This window comes from Odontesthes bonariensis, chromosome 18, assembly GCF_027942865.1.
Source record: "Odontesthes bonariensis isolate fOdoBon6 chromosome 18, fOdoBon6.hap1, whole genome shotgun sequence".
NCBI lineage: Eukaryota > Metazoa > Chordata > Actinopteri > Atheriniformes > Atherinopsidae > Odontesthes > Odontesthes bonariensis.
The window spans coordinates 19958882-19975529 of record NC_134523.1 but is presented as its reverse complement, the minus strand read 5'-3'; the positions used below and the strand labels follow the sequence as shown (position 1 = coordinate 19975529).

At 41.0% G+C, this 16648-nt stretch overlaps 1 protein-coding gene across 6 annotated transcripts in view; it reads right to left on the bottom strand.

Annotated features, from left to right (window-relative positions):
- Positions 1-2886: 2886 nt before the first annotated feature.
- The window catches only part of LOC142367250 (semaphorin-6C-like), a 191438-nt gene continuing 177676 nt past the window's right edge, over positions 2887-16648 (bottom strand). For 5 of the 6 annotated variants that reach the window (XM_075449229.1, XM_075449228.1, XM_075449231.1 and 2 more), the window contains 3 exons: positions 11840-12090; positions 10969-11100; positions 2887-9576 (listed from right to left, as the gene is read on the bottom strand). In XM_075449229.1, coding sequence (XP_075305344.1) covers positions 8302-9576; positions 10969-11100; positions 11840-12090 — 1658 coding nt within the window. In that variant the 3' untranslated portion in view covers positions 2887-8301. The remainder of the gene's footprint in view (positions 9577-10968; positions 11101-11839; positions 12091-16648) is intronic. The other variant, XM_075449233.1, reaches the window with a different exon arrangement.

Sequence of the window (16648 nt, the reverse complement as noted above, 5' to 3'; positions counted from 1 at the left end):
AATGCCTTAAAAAAGCCCCGTATGATTAAGAGAGTAATACATTTCTGTGATTTCTTGTGTTTGTGTCACGGATTTAAATAGTTAAGTTTTTACCAAAGTCTCCAGCTCTAAGGTTTCTGTTGATCAAACATACCATGGCTGACAGGTCAGTGGAAAGCTCCTGTGTTTTTGCTGCAAAAAATCTAGTATCAGCACTTTTTCCTCTGGCCTCGGTGGAGGTACGGGACTGGTGTTTGTCTGTAAGAACATGCAAATACTGTTGATCAGAATTTCATGAAAGATGGTAGAGGTGGCGCATGGGCACTAAAGGAAACCATCATATGTTGTTGTGGATCAGTGAGTGCAAAGTTGTGAAGTGGAGTCTTTAGTCATACTCAAGCGATTTCTAGGTGCAGGCTGCATAATCCTGATCATGTATGAAAGCCAAATCATCATTTATAAAAGATAAAGAGACATCATGTTGCCGTATGCCCCCCTTTTTTTATTCTGTGTTTATCTGTCAAAGTCTTAAGCTCTTCTTGTGGCTATTACATATATTCTAATTCAAAATGACAGAAAACTGGAAAACATTTAATTCCACAGTTATGCATTGCAGATGAAAAGAAAACTATGTCAAGTATCCAAGTGATGCAGTTGAGTGCTTGACCTGCTCATTTTAAACCAGCAGATGGCGGTGAAACACTTTAGGAAGCATTTGGTATCTCCATCAGGGTATGTGGTGAGAAAGTTTAACTCATGACTCAGTCACCGTCATATAAAACACTGCAGGTTCTCTTCAGCAGGGAAGGAAAACCTATGAAGTTGCTATAAGTTTTGCACCGTAGGTATTTCAGATAAAAGTGAATGTTGGTTACAGGTTCTGCGGGTGCCTTGAAACTGCTCAGAGTGCTGATTTCTTTCTCTCTCCTCAGCCTTACTTTTATTATTTTATTAAATGATTTATATTAATGTCGTCCTCTTTCGTCAGTCTCATCAGTTTTTATTTTTACATTAAATTTCATTGGTTTTATCGTCGTTAGACTTAGTCTCGATGTTTCCCCGAATACATTTCGACCTTCTGACCAGCTTGTAACGTACATGGAAACCACTCTGAATTCAAGTCACTTGCATGAAAGGTCCTATACAGTTGAATTCACCTCAGAGTAAGAGTGCCTGTGAGAATCCTCAGGAAAACTACCCTCAACCCTCCAACCAATTAATCCTTTCAAGACTCTTGAAATTCTTAAAGAGGCCTTGAGCATCTTCGAAAGACCCCTGCCATAATTACAAGAAAGGATAAAGCATTGTTATATGGCCCATTAGTCTTTAAAAAATTCATGAATTCCAGCCAAGAACTCATTTAACTCCTTTTTAAAACCTTCAGTAACTCGTGTAATAATCTGAGACTCTCTTTGAGATTTTCACAGATTCCCACGGAGTCGCTATGACCTCTAAGGGGTCACCACGGTGATCTCGCAACTACTTCAAGAACCAGGTAAACTGCATCCAAAACACTAGATCCCGTGGGAAACTTCAGAGTGTCCCGAATATGAAAACAGGAAGACCTTCATGCAGTCGGCTTGACGTCGCATCAGATGAACCTCGGACGTTAATCCCCTTAGAACAGGACTGAGAAATATTCAGTACCTCAAAACTGTGCATTGTTAACTCAGGAAAGATGGGAAAACTAAAGGATTTGACAATCCTCAAAGATGGATGGAAAATAAAAGAAGGCAGAAGGGGGTTTACACCAACCTGCTGAGGATGCCTGTGGAATAGGAAACGTGCTGCTCAGTGTAACCAAGTTGTACGTGAAAGCCTAACTTTAGCTTCTCCTGTGAATGTGTGAAGCTTTATGCACGTGTGCCTCGGCTTTCTTCTTTCATGCTGAAGCAAACTGGTGCTATGACGAAGTACTTCTGAAACAACCTTTACTGAATCGATTTTGGACCATGTTAATGGGAACTGAAATGATTCCGGAAATGAGCCTTGATAACCAAGCCCAATTTGAATAAATTTGAAACGTAGCACCACCCCAAGGGCAAGGACGGCTGAAAAAAAAAAAAAAAAGAAACTCCCGAAACACCTTCTTTTTTTTTTTCATAAGGCTTATGGAGACCCTAGATATTTTTCAAGCGCTCAAAGACCTTTCTCGTTCCTTAAATGTGTGCCAACTCATCTCCTCTGTCTGGGAAAGAACCTTTGGTCTAAACCTTCCTTCCAAGCAAACGCAGAAGACTCTGAAGACCATTTTTAAAGACTTCAAAAGACCTGTGAAATAGCCTAAAGGTTTGTTGAACTACCTGGTAGAGACCTGGAATCGGGCATCTGTTGATCTCCTCAAATCAGCATTTAGACCCTTGAACTCTCTGAAAGACCTCAGTTAATAAATGAAGAACAAATTATTTCTTGAAACCCAATTTCCTTAAGAACTCCTGTTCCCTTTGATCTTTCAAAGGATGATGAGGACAGACCTCATGTGGGCAGGTAAACTTGTTCGTTTAGTCGATTCCTTGCCTTTGATGTCTCAGTAGAACTTGTCCATTTACATTTGGGTGCCATTTAAGACCTACTACTCGCCTATGAAAATGACTCGCCATAATTGGACTAAAAAGACTGGTCGAATACTTGGTTGAGAACGCTTCAAACTACCTCGGTGACTTCTGGAATATCACAAAGCCCTTCCTGAATTAATTACAGGATTCCAAAGACTTGCATTCAGGGTGCCTAAAAAAATCCATCTGGACCCTCTGAAGTTCTGATATCTTCTTGAACTCTGACAGAAACCATAACACATCCTACATCCCCCAGGTTTGTCCACCAAATTAAGTGAGTATACTTATCGTTATCATTTTCTGTTGCAGCTCTTTTTCCTGCTCGCTACTAAAAGAATCACTTTACACAGAGTTATATTCCACAGAAGCCTTTATTTACACCATCATTTACAATGTTAATTAATAGCAGTAAGGTAACGTAATGGTGCCTAACATTATTACACTGTCATTCAGGTATGGCCCACTCGGTAGTGCTGTGAGTCCGTCTTCAGTTGTGTCACAGGGCCTCTGTTTCTTTCCACCTCACCGGCTGAATCTAAGAGCACATTTAGAGGATGCGAACCGAGAGCCACAAAGCGAATAAGCAAATTTAAATTCAAGGTTACAAGTGCATTCTCATACAAAAACCCTTTGATAAAATGAGAAATGGTGCCTATTTTCTGTAGCATTCCCATATAAGCACCCAGTGAAAGCATTCTGTAGGGACCTTAGAATAATCAGTGATATCACAATTGAACACCCGCTTCTTCTTTTAATTAAGTTTAAACAATCGGTCTATTCATTTCAAATGAAGTCTTGTACCCCACCGTGTCCTTTCGGGTTTGTTTCAACACAGACGGTCGACTTTAGTCTCAATTTTTTCCCTCTTTTTGAAGCACGTTACTCTTAGATCTCATATTAAAACCAGACATTTGCTGAGTGGATGAAATTTCTGACCTAATGTTTCTGTTAATTCTCACTTCATTGCAGCTTGCTGGCTGTCTGCATCTGTGGCTTGTTAAGTGCTTAAAAAAAAACACGGATCTGACCAATCAGTTCAGGTTTAATAGATATTTTGTTTGTTACCAAAAAGTACGTAACTTAGATACCCAGCCCTACCATCAGTTTAATTAACCAGTATATCATTAGGCTGATTAAAATGATGGAATATTCTCTTTACTTTTTTCAAGGTAACATACATTAATGCCTTTTCATGGGGATAACCCCCCCCCCAAACAATCCCTAACTCAAAACATATTCACTTTATATAGAGTAAAACGGAGCGAGGCAGCATTAGAGAAGCTAAAACTAGTGAAAGTTTAGCATCTTTGGTCTAAAATTGTTCAAATTCAACAAACGTTTGAATGACCTTTCACCCTCACAACCAAAAAAGATATTTCTGTCGTTAGTAGGTTTTATTATAGAAAGTGAGTGTAGAGACACAGCTGCTTTGATATTTTTAGCCATTAAAGGCAAAAAAAGATCAGCATTTTTGGTGTATTCAAGGGCACTCCGGCATTATAGAATTCAGATTGAGACCAAGGCCTTCTGCTTTTCTAAAAATAAATGACTGATGTATATTTTCTAACAGTGCACTTAAGCAGAGGATGGACATTCTTCAGATATCAGGGGGTCTTCAAACCCACCAAAAGGACAGTGCATTGCGCACATCCCACAGAAAGGTATGTTTGATGTTTTACATCTTTTCAGCACATCCAGCAAAATGCTGTATTTTGAAAACCTCAGTTGTATATTGTAGTATATGTAATGGTCTCTTTGTAAGATGTTGTTTCTTGTTCTGCAGACGGTAGCAAAGCTATCAAATCTACCACTAAGACTCTGAAATCAGGGTTTGTTGTTCTCGTGTAAGTTGGATTTGTTAACTTAGACTTTGATTCTTGCAGACACCCTCCTGGTGACCAGAATAACATTAATCTCTAGTGACTACATCAAACAGTCCCAAATAGACGAGAGATTCTGGTGGGAGATGGAAAGGGGTGATGTAACTTCCTCCCACATAGGCTGTGACATAAACCCTCGCCTTTAATAAGAAGAAATCAATATTAAACTGCTGCTTTGTTCTCTTTTCTGAAACCTGAACAAAACGACTCAGTCTGGTTCAGAAACTACTGATGCATGGGGATTTTTAAAGCATGCAGCTGCTTCAGATCCCAGATTTCAGTGTGATGATTATGGTCTCAAAGTTGCATCATTTGGTGCAGAGCCCGTTCGACCCGCCGGTAGCAGACAGGGATACTTCATTAGCACGGCTGCATCAACGCGGCCTGGTAATTGCTTAATCTGCTCTGGGCGTGTGTTGGGCCTGCTGAGGAAGTCAGAAACAGATAAAACCAGCAGCTGGTTGTTTATCTGGTTCGCTGGCAGCTCAAAGCCAAACTGGTGCTTAAAAGGTAAATAGAAAAGTTTGGTGGTCGTCGTTCATTGATCTCCATCCATGAATCAATTGTCTGCTTCAGCGACTTAGAAATCTGAATTTCCTGGTGCTGTTATGTGCATTGTACCAAATAATATGAAAACATGTTATCTTTAGCACCAAATTTATTTTTCCTTCGTTTTTTCTTTTTTAAAGTGTCGTTTCCCCACTTCCAGGCATTTACTACTTTACAGTGTGGAAATATCTGTTTAAATCCAATCCGTCTCGATGAACACTTCTTTTTTTGGTAAGTCAAAGTGGACTGTGTCTAACAGCTTATTGATCATACTCGGAGTTTTCGTCCACGCTTTGGAATGGTTCGTGGTTTGAGTTTTTGTTTGCAGAATACAAAAAGAATATAACACGACTTATATCGATGCACAAATGTTTAACATCTTGCTGCTGGCTTAATGCAAAAAGGAAATGCTCAAAATAAGTGACTCAGTACTCCATACAGCAGTTTCATCATGCACAAAAGCCCAATTTGAACCAAAATACCATCATCACAGTTCACAACAATCTTGTTAATCTTAAGCTTTCCGTTTTGCCCTTTAAGGTCTAATACTGCAAATGTTATTTGCCCTTTACTGTTTATTTCTTTATTTATATATTTAGCATTTGGGTAACTAATATTGTGAGATAATTATGCTTCTGAATTTGAATTATGTGGCTACATGCAGACATGTGCAGGAACTTTGAAGCTGCTCAAAGAAAATAACTCATTATCTGTTATAATGACAGCTAATTTGTCTTATCCATGTCTTGTTGTTTCACTTTTTCCTGCAGACCCATAAAAATTCAGATTTTATTTTTTATTTTTTTTTGGGGGGGGGGGGGTTCTTTGAAAGCACCAACAAGAAAAAAAGATTTTTGAATGGTCTTTTCTCTAAAATTAAATGGGGTTAAATTTAGAAAAACTCTGTGTGTGTTTCTGTAGCTTTAAACTGTCCCACAATTTTAACCTAAGACGACACAGAGCAAAGGTGTTTTCTAATAGTTTTTTTATCTATTAAAATTTCTCTTGAGCAGTCATATTGTCACTTATGCAGCTAACAGTTTAAAGCATCAGTTTGGTTCTTTAGCAATGGAGGCTACAAAACACCTTCAGGCAAGTTTCAACATAAGACCCTTTCCAAATATGAAAATAATCCCAATAATTATTCCAGAAGTTTCCAAACTGCAACTAAGTTGAGGTGACACAGAGAGCCAGCTAGCAGCTGTTTGGATTCTCCATCTGTTCTTCAGTTATATCTGCAGGGATTTTGTTTCGGTCGTCACATTTATTGCTGTTGCTCGTCTCTGTTGCCTAACAGTGTTGGCTGTATGTGTTGTTAACCTTGAGCTGCTGCAGGCCAAGGGCAGAAAAAGAAGAGACAGCCCCTGGGCAGAAAGGCCTCTCGATAAACACTGGGAGGTAAAAGTGAAACAGGAAACGGCAGATTCCCTTCACAGTTGGGTATTTTTAGACCATCTGTGAAGAAACACTCCCACAGACTGCAGTCAACAGCGGACTGTGGTCAGACCGGAGAGTCTGTCAAAGTGAACGAACAATAGGCAGAGCGGCTCAAAAAGCCTCATTTTCACCCAAATTACTCACATTCTCACTTTCCTCTTGTGCTGTTTAGCCTTGCAGACAATTTGGCTTTAATCTGTGCACAGGTTTGAGACACTTTCTTGGTTTAATAATTCAGAGAACACAGGTTAGATTCAGATCACTCACTACTGAGGAAAAGAAAGTCCACTGTATGTATGCAAGTGCTCATGTGGGCCATTTTGAGCTTCAGAAAAGCAGCTTCATCCATGTCCTCTGAACTTACAATTCTTTCAACGCCATAAGGTAATTCAATTTCATCCAGCTAGTAGAGGTTAATCTTCTTGCTTCTAGTTAAAAGCACGCTATGAATAATCCTGTTCTGCAGTTGCAATTTAGTGCTAATTATCGATGCTGGCAAGCAATCACCATGGAAGGCCACAGCAGTAGAGGTAAGTGAACTGTAATTTGGGTGAACCGCTGTTTTTTATAGACCACACTCATATATTCCACCCTGTGCTCATTAGGCGAAGAGACAACATTTCTGATAAACTGACACCTCGACTAGAAACCGTATTACAAACCTGAAATTAACAGCCGAGCACTGAGAGCGGTTTGATTTCATAACAACTTTGACATCACATTGAACATTTCTTTTAGATCCCACAGATGCAATGTCTGTTCATGGGCAAAGACGGACGCATCAGACAGAAGCGAGAGCAAATTAAGTTGTTTGAGGGTTATTATGAAATCAAGAGAACCAATTAGTCATTTGAACACGCAAATCGCCAAAATGAAGGAAAGCATGATTAGTCATTTGCAGGAATGGTTTATCAGAAATCCTCTCTTGATCGGAAACTAAGCTTCATTCATGCTTTTTTATTTTTCAAATACCAATATGGTATAAAAGCAACATTTTTCTGGTATTTGTGTACTGTTTGGCTAATTGCTCTGTTCTGGATCACTAGGACTACTGGGTTTTGACGCTTTGCCAAGCTTAGGCAGAATTAATGTCAGTTCTTTGTTACTTTTCCTCTGTGTTGCTGATGTGTCGGTCCACAGAGTCTTTTGAAGTCTTGGGCATGAACATGTGGACTCGTTTTCCCAGCACATGAAAGGAGAGTGAACTTTCCTTTAAGTCTCAATTTTCCAGAACACATTCTGAAACTGAACTCCCGAGCAAAGAGAGGATTGTTTTTCTGATTTTACTTTGATTGCTCCCTTGAAAGGTGCGCCATGACGGGACTCAATGTAATGCTGCAGTCCTAGATTCAGTTCACATCCGTTCTGCAGTTGTTCAATTCCCTGCTTTTTAAATATTTGCAATTCAAGTTCAGGCCCAGTTCCAAGGTGCAACAACTGGGGACATTAGATCAAAGCGCTCGTAAGAAAAACTGCATTAATCAAGAATTTTTCAGGCCACCTCGAGCCCTGGGGAACTCCTTTTGAATCATTAACATCTTTCGCCCTGCTTTTGGAATATTTCTCAGATGTTTCTCGTCTGAGCTGGTTTTGATCCACAGTTTGTTGTGAGGGGAAAGTATCCACAAGGATCATTTTCTGTCTGTGTGGCTCTGCTCCGTTAGCAAGGTGGCAGTCGTGCCTTACAGAGGAAATGGACAGCGCTCGCTCAGCAGCAGGACTGTAATCACAACTGAAGGATTATAATGAGGAGTGATGAGTATAGAAGTCTGTTTTGTATTACTGGCCCATCACTGCTCTCATTTGGTCATTTCGCACAAGCCCAGCAGGCATTTCGGAGTGCTTTCCTCTGTGGGGACTGTTGTTGCCATTTCGGAGTGGCGCTGCCTCCCCCTGCAGTCTCAGTAGTTGTACTTTCCTGCCTCTGCTACTGGCGATGAGGCTGTATTTGGCAGAAATAGTGGTTTTGGTGGGACTTGGGGTTTTAAGGACATCGTTCTCCGGACGACTGCTGCCCGCTGCGCATGTGGACCTTCGCTGTAACTGTGCTGCCGTGTGAGGCAGGTTGATGGCCGCTGGCTCTCACTGTTGGTGCTGGTGTTTGCAGTAGACGCCGCACTGGCGACCGGGGGCCCGTTGCTGCTGCTGTTAGTATTCATCCTGGCCAGAAAGTGAGCATGAGCCCCCCGCTGGTTGAAGCTGTGATGGCGGGGCACGGCGCCACCCGCGCTGCCCATCTTGATGAGGGAATGGCGCTGAGATTGGTGACGCATCACAGACACCCCGCCCCCTTCGGGCCGCTCTGGGATCACCTGCTGCTGGAGTGGAGTTGAGGAAGAGGAGGAGGAAGAGGATGGTATGGAGGTGGAGGAGGTGGGGTTGTTGGAGGACGAAGAGGATGAGGATGAGGATGAGGTGGAGTTTTGAGGAGGTGCGTCCAGGCGTTTGGGGAGGCCATCCCTCGGCAGTGTGGAGGTGCTGTAATACGAGGCCGACTCCATCTCAGGGATCTGCTGCTGGTGATGGTGACTGCTGCTACTGTTGTTGTAATGGTTGCTATGGTGATTGCTGTGGTTGTAATGGTGTGTGCGGGTCTGGCCGTGATGACTCTGATGATGGTGGTGATGATGTCCTCCAGAGGAGGACGACGGCCCGGAGAACAGCGAGGACGAGGAGGTGGAGGTGAGGACCTTGATGCCTCCAGTTCCCGACGCGCTGACCTCATGGATGTGTTTGAGCAGCTCGTCCAGAGCAGAAACATCCACCACCGTCTGGGGGAGGGACTGCTGGGAGTGGTGGTGATGCGGCACTCCTCCACCACAACCTCCTGATGCTGCTGCTCGGTCATCATTCGAGATCTTTCTCTCCTCAGGGAGGTGTAGTGAAGTCGAGGAGGCGCCCGCTCCGTGGGCTGCTCCATTGCTCAAACTGCTGCCACTGTGATGCGAGAAGGGAAACATCTGCTGGGTCAAGGAGCTCCCAACGACAGCCATGAAATCCTGACTGGATGCAGAGCAGCTGGGCCCTGGCTTGGGGTTGTTATCCTTAGCGTTGTTGCAGTTCTGGTTCTTCTCGTACTGATGGTGCCGCAGCGCCTTCATGCTCTTGATGGGGAGCTCTGGGGTGGAGTCGGGCGTAGGTAGGCCGGAGAGCTCTCCATCACCCTGAGACAGAGACTAAACAGAGGTTAGACCATGGCTTTCAGGTATTTTCAAGCTGAACAGGAAGTTAGATTAGCATCTGTGACATTTAATGAATTCTAAAAACCAGGACAAGAAGAAGCCTAAACTACAGGCTGAAAAAAAGGACACCCGAGGTTATGGTAACATTTCAAGACAACCTTAAAGAACCAAAAACTTCAAACTGTAACGAGAAAATGTTATTAAAAGAGCTCCAGTCACAAAAAAAAAGAAAAAGTTTCCTCTCTTAACTGGAAGGTGAGATTTAAAGTATGTGAGTATGGTTGCATTGTAGTTCAGTGAAGTTTTCTAGATTTGAAATACAACATGAAAATGCAAACCAAAACAAGCTGCATAGATGGACATTTATACACTATATACAGTGTATGGATGAGTGTATACAGTGTATAGTTTTGGTTAACATGTAGGACAGTCAACCTACTACCAGACTAACCTGTTTTGACATGAAATACAGTTTATTAGTGAAATTGGACCCGAGTCAGCACCAACACTTCTCTAATCTCCCGATGACCTAATCAGATGTCCTTGACTAGTTTGTTTTGTCAGAATAGGAGTCAAAAATCCCAAAATAATCAGTTAGCAGGGGTACATGCACCATTGTTCCATGTAACAGGACCACTATCTTTGTACCAGTGCATATGCACAGGAGCGGAATTAAGTTATGGACTGTCTAATGGCACGACTCGATGGACTGTGGGAGCGAAGGTTCACTGTTCTGCTGCCTCTAACTTTCATCGCACATGCAAGCGTAGCTGGATTCACCGCACAGATGTTGTCCGATGATGCTGCTGTTATAAAAACCCTGATTTTATTTCATTTCTCACTGCTACCCGAGGGTGGACTGTCAAGGTTGCATCACTGATCTGTCTGTACGGTTCTGAGGCAGAATGGGGGATCAAAGGTTATGTGCCTGCAGAGGAGGTAGTCACATAACTAACCAGTGAAAACCGCAGTCCTAATTAAAAGAATATCTTTGGTTGAATATTGAAATGTTGCTAAACAGAAACGTGCATCAGGCAAACTTCCACCAACTGAATGTGAGTGGATACACTAACTTGTATGGTGTTGTCAGAAGGTGCCGGTATAGCTTATACTGTATCATACATAGCTGGTAACAAACAGACTAGCAGTCACGTGAATGTTTGCTTGAATTTTTCTCTGCTAAAGGTGGCTCTACAATGTGTGTTTCTCACATACTGCTACTACAGTGTAACTTATTTTTGGTTCATAAAATGACATGATGGAATACACCATGTGTTGGTGATCATTTTGAGGTTGTATTTACCAATTTTTTTGAGACCTGGTAAGGACCAACTCTTAGAAATGGTAAGAATGTTCTTGAATTTACTGTATTTGGAGTTGTGCTACCTGGGAGAGGCTGAGGTCCGGGTCTCCCAGCTGCAGGCCCTGGTGTCCGGGGGTGTGGAGGTGAGGCTCAGCCTGCCCGTTGGGGATGAACGAGCTGTACAATTTTGGGGTGGGCACATCAAGTTTGTCCTCCTGGAAAAAGACAAACTACAGGTTATGTTTTATGGTTCGACAGTGTAACGGGGAACTTAAATAAATATACATTTCAGCAGAAAAATCATCAGTAAGCAGCAGCTCAGAGACTCAGTTTCTTGTTCAAGGACATATGGAAAAATAATGAAACAGATGATGCAAGGACTCAATAAAAGACTGAGGTTAATCTTATGTGTCTCCTGAGATGGGGAGCAAAGGATAGATATCAACATCACTAGGCTCTAGGTTTGTTATTGTCAAATCTGCAGAAAATACATGTAAAATGTAGCATCGGGGATGTGTGCATTTATCTAAAGCCGGTCCGCTCCAACCGCCTGTGAAACTGGCATCTAAATTTAAATGAATGTGATTTTAAGCATCAATATACCATTTTCTACATATTGATGGTCTTCTATTTATGTAACATTGCTTGTATCATCTGGAACAATCAGCACATGAATCAGGTGTGTTTGAGATTTTAAAGACAAACAAGTTTATCTTTTTGCAGAAGATCTTTGAGGTTGAAATGACAAACCTTAGAAGAAATGTTTCTGACTATATGTTACAATCTGTGTCGGCAAGACTGTAAACTTTCTGGGGCAAATTTCATGAATCCTGGTAATGATGTAAATTGCAGCTATGCACATATGTACAACTAAGTTATTTGTTTGAAAACCTGTTTCAGAAAAAATGCTCATATTTCTGATTTATGACCATCGAGAGAAAAAAAAAAAACAACCTTTGGTTGTCCGTCCAGCAGCCCATTGAGCTTGGCGAGGGAACGCAGCGACAGAGCGTGCGGCAGGGACGCCTCGGGGTCTTTTCCCAGCCTCCTTGCCCTGTGAGCGGCGCTACGGCTGCAGTAACATGACACCAAGAAACCCGACAAGATGGCTCCCAGAAAGAAAGCCACCAGCACGCAGGCGATCAGCAGGGTGTAGTGGACGTTAGCGCTAGCACGCTGCTCTATCTCTGGAAGACGGCGAACACCTGGAAGATACAGACGGAGAGTACTTTTTTTTAAGTATATGCAACAGTTAATAAACAAACTCCATTTATAGAAAATTAATTTTAAAACACTCAGCTTAGGTGAATCAAACGTCTATCAGTGGTAAAAAGAATAAAGCTTTTAGGTTGGGAGAATTGTTTAAAAATCTGCAAGTCAGGACTGTGTCAAGGCAAAGATTTGGGATGGATCCAAGGATATTTCTGCAGCTTTTAAAAGTTCAAGAGCAACATGACCTCAATTATTCTAAAATGGAAGCTGTTTGGAACCATTAACCATCTTCCTAGATGTGGCTCTCCAATCAAACAGCTATCAGAGATGATGGGCCTTGGCAACACGAGTAACCACTGCCATGCACATCTCTCCTTAGAAGGAAAGATGGATGCAGAAAAATAAAGAACATTCCTGGGTAAAAACCCTTTGCTTGGGTCTAAAATCCCAGACTGGGGAAAGGTAGCACTTACATTTTAACAAGGCAAAAGGCCCAAAGCACACCACCAAGAAAAGATTTGTAAAGGTCCCCACCCTGTGTGGTTCATCTCAAAAGAAACTTTCAAAGAAAGGTGTACCAAGCTTTTATGATCGTTATATCACCGCTGCTAAATGTGCTTTAATTAAAAACTAAATGAGTGTTTTAAATACTTTTTTAAATGGGTGTGTCTTCCTGGGTTAAGGACATCACTGTTTTTGCCTCAGATCTGTAAGATTTATGTGTGAATAGATGAGGAAAAAAAAAAAAGAATAGGACTGATTGGAAGATGAGTCTGAAAAAGGAAAACTTTCCAAAAGAGCTGTATATACTTGTACACATTTTCACACATAGACAGTAAGGATTTAAATGCAAGTTATGAAAAACTGTCATTACTGTAGAGTAGATGTGTGTGTGAGTAATCTAATCAACTGCTGAACTTTAAGTAAATCCCCCACCAGCAGGCAGAGGCTTCTTGGCTGGATGAGCAAACATTTTGCTGATGGTAAGTTGACGTGAGAGTTACGGAGGAGGGGGAAAAAAAACAGATGGGAGGAAAGGTGAGAGCAAGGTGAATGGGAAGAAGAAAGAAAGGTTGAGAGGCAGAGATGAGGATTAGACCTAATGAGAAAGAAGTGGTTCACAGGTGAGGAAATCAGGATGATGGAGAGAAAAAGACAAGGAGGACACAAAGAAGGGGAGATCTGAAGGAGGGGATAGAGGGGTAGAAAGATGAGGTTATTTGAGAGAGGAAGGACAATAGGGCTGACAAAAGGATGAAGGGATGAGAACAGGAGGAGAAAGAGGGGTAGATGTGGGAGAAAGGAGATGAAAGAGAGAGTTTATTATGTGACAGTGTTCACCTCATCAGGTCGTGATACAGCATCAAAGCCTCTCAGATACAATGACTCATCAGTCAGTGCAGCAGCAGTTCAGCCATAACGCACACCAGAAAGCACACACGCACGCACGCACACACACACAGCTCAGGACAGGTGGGCGGATCGATACTTTGACACAAATGCCAATTCTCTGGTGTTCAGATTTTAGTCCAAAAAAAGGGGATCGATTCAAAGTGTCTGAGAAGTGGCAGAGTTGTAGGCTACAGCAACATGGAGTGTGATGGAGCCAAAACACCCATTGGGTTCCTCAAAGAAAGTTTCAGATGCACCCAGAAAAAAACTTAAGTGATCGATAATAAAAACTTATTGCTATGTGGCTTTTAACAATCATAAGCATAAGCACATAGAAAGTGTTTTTTATTACTATTGTTGCTGCCAGAAGCTTCACATTATGCGTTTTTGTTTGATGGGATGTAGAGCCTCATCTTTTATTGCATCTGAGACCAAATATCAGAAGAAACCGTCTGAGCAGAGTTCTCCCCAAACTCTTCTGTAGGGATACCAAGCTGTTCCAAACTCCAATGAGTCCTGGCTCTGACCCCGGGGCCTCCCACCGGTGGGGAGGCGTCCTTCAGGCATCCCAACCAGATGTCCAAATCACCTCAACCGTGTCCATTTCATACCTAACCACCTTCTTCAGAGCAAGAAAAGCTCATTTTGGCTTTGTGAGAATAAGAATGATTATACATCCTAAACAAATGCCAAAGAAAACTTTTGTAGCCTTTTGATGTTAAAATCTACTGCTGCTTGTTACATTTTTTACATTGTTTTCATATTGTTTCAACATGTTATTTTTTTATATTTCTGATACCTAATATATACTTCTATGCACATGTGTTCCATATGTGCTTCACCCGGCTGCAAGAACTCTGCATAGATGAATACTTTTGCATTTTAGCACAATATGTGTTTTTTTGTTTTATAAATGTGCAAATTTAGAGCATATTTTTTATATTTTGTACATTTTAAACATCAGCACTGATGCTGTATATTGTGTACAAAAACCTCTCCTTAAATGACAGGGTCTGATGAAAGCATTTTTTATTATTGAATCTTTTTATGGTGGTCAGTTTCATTAAATGCTCTCAGTCTAGTTAATTCACATAGTTAATAATAGCAGTATCAGTAGTATAGTGAGATTTTTGGTGGAACTTTAAAAAATGATTTTTTTTCTTACGGCTAAAACTAAGATTCGTGGAACAAAGAAAATAAATCAAAACGCTCTGTGGGAGAATTTCTGTCCAATTTTGGTTAGAGCAAGACCTTGTGGCCATTACAGGAACTGCAGCTCCATGAAGCAGCAAAGGCTCCAACATGGAAAACTCCAGCACCTCTTGTGTTGCTTCTGTTTTCTGAAATCAATCATTAAGCATTTGTCCAAGGGCTGCGTCAGTGCTGAGTCATCACTGCTGTCCGTTTGCTTGGTGAGCCACTTACACAGATGAAAGCCGTGACTTTCAGGTTGTCTTTGTTTGTCTTAACCTCTGTTTTATCCTGAAAGCTTGACTGAGTACCACTTTACATTACTGCCTTCCTGCTTTACATTCACACCAACACACTTTCGGTGGGCAGCTGCCCAGCCCAGAGACTGACAGGTTGATTTATTTCACTGACACTTTGCATGCATTTTACACATTTAACAGCATGCTTTGATTAGTTTGAGACTGCTGACAGGTGGGGTGAATGCTTTCTGACATTCTGAGATGAGTTTACACTGATCTGCTCCAGCATATATTTGTTCAGATACATCGAAAGACACCAGCTTAAACAGATGCTGATGTATTGCAGATGTAAGGTGTCAAATAGTTAGCATGTATCATGTTAAAAAAAAAAAAAAACCTTCTGTCACTTTGGACATCCCAGTAAGCATAACTGAATCAAATTGAATGTTAGTGTGATATGTTAGTTTCCTTATCTTGACTATGTATTATCTATTTATTTTTATTTAAAGAGGCATAATTCAAATATAATTGTAAACAACTGGATTGCAGTTTGACTGAATTAAACTTGAACTTTACTGTTTATTGTTTCTATATAATCGCCCTGAGATGACTTTTGCTGTGAAATGGTACAAACACAGCTTAATGAATTTTCAATGAGCTTCAAGCTTGAAATGTTCACCTTCACTGTCAGGTTAGTCAAAACAGCTGTCCTCTGGCTAACCTGAAGTCACACATGATCGGATTTATGAACTACTTCAAACTAAATACCAACCACTAACTGTTGAAATCACGGTACGTGTTGAAGCAGATCTGTCTATATTTGTACATGCTCTTCAGTTGCTACCGTCACTCTGCAGAAAAATGATATGTTCTATAAATATCCTTTAATAAACCTGGTTTCCGTAAAAAAAATAAAAAATTGTTGGTGATCAGAGCATGGGAACGGAGCTGAGCGGTAAGAATTTCCTAGATTTTTGCCAAGTGTATTTATGTAACCAGGCCTCTAATGCAGTGAAACAAGATAGATGGGATGAACGTATAGATATACGAGATATAAGATGAGACTTAGCCTTGAAATATCTAAATGAACCGATTCCACAGTTTACAGCTAGTAGCTAAAAGCCAGAAAAATTAATTGTTTTGCAAGAAAAATGCTTTGTTTCTTGAGTAAGTACTTAATCATATGACATACAGATTAAGGGCCAAATCAACCCCCCAAGAAGACCAAGGAGTGAAAATCTGTTTGGTTCTTGTTAATCTTCATAATGCATCTTTGTTTTATCATTTCTCCAAGTATCCAGAAACCAACTACTAAGAGCAGGAACAGTTAATTGGTAAATGTCCTGCACTTATATAGTGTTTTTTTTTTTTTTTACCCTTGTATAGGTTCTATAAATTCTATGACGATTAGTCTCATTCATATAGCCCAAAGGCGAGATAAATCTCTCAGGTCCTGTGTCAGCTCTTTTGCTGTTTTTTTTCTCATATTTCCTAAGGACAGCACTTTCAGATACTGTTCATCTGCTGCAGATACTTTTTTTGTTGAATGATTCATGGGTCAGTGTTAATTTACTTAACAAACAAGCAAAAAAGAATACACGTTCCTCTAGAAAAAGTCAAGTAAGAGACCTTGACTGAAAATAAGTGAAAAGCAGCCAATGTCTCTGAAATACCTCGAGAAAGTTTGGAGAACCATTGATCAAGACCACGTTAGAAATAAGAAGGGTGT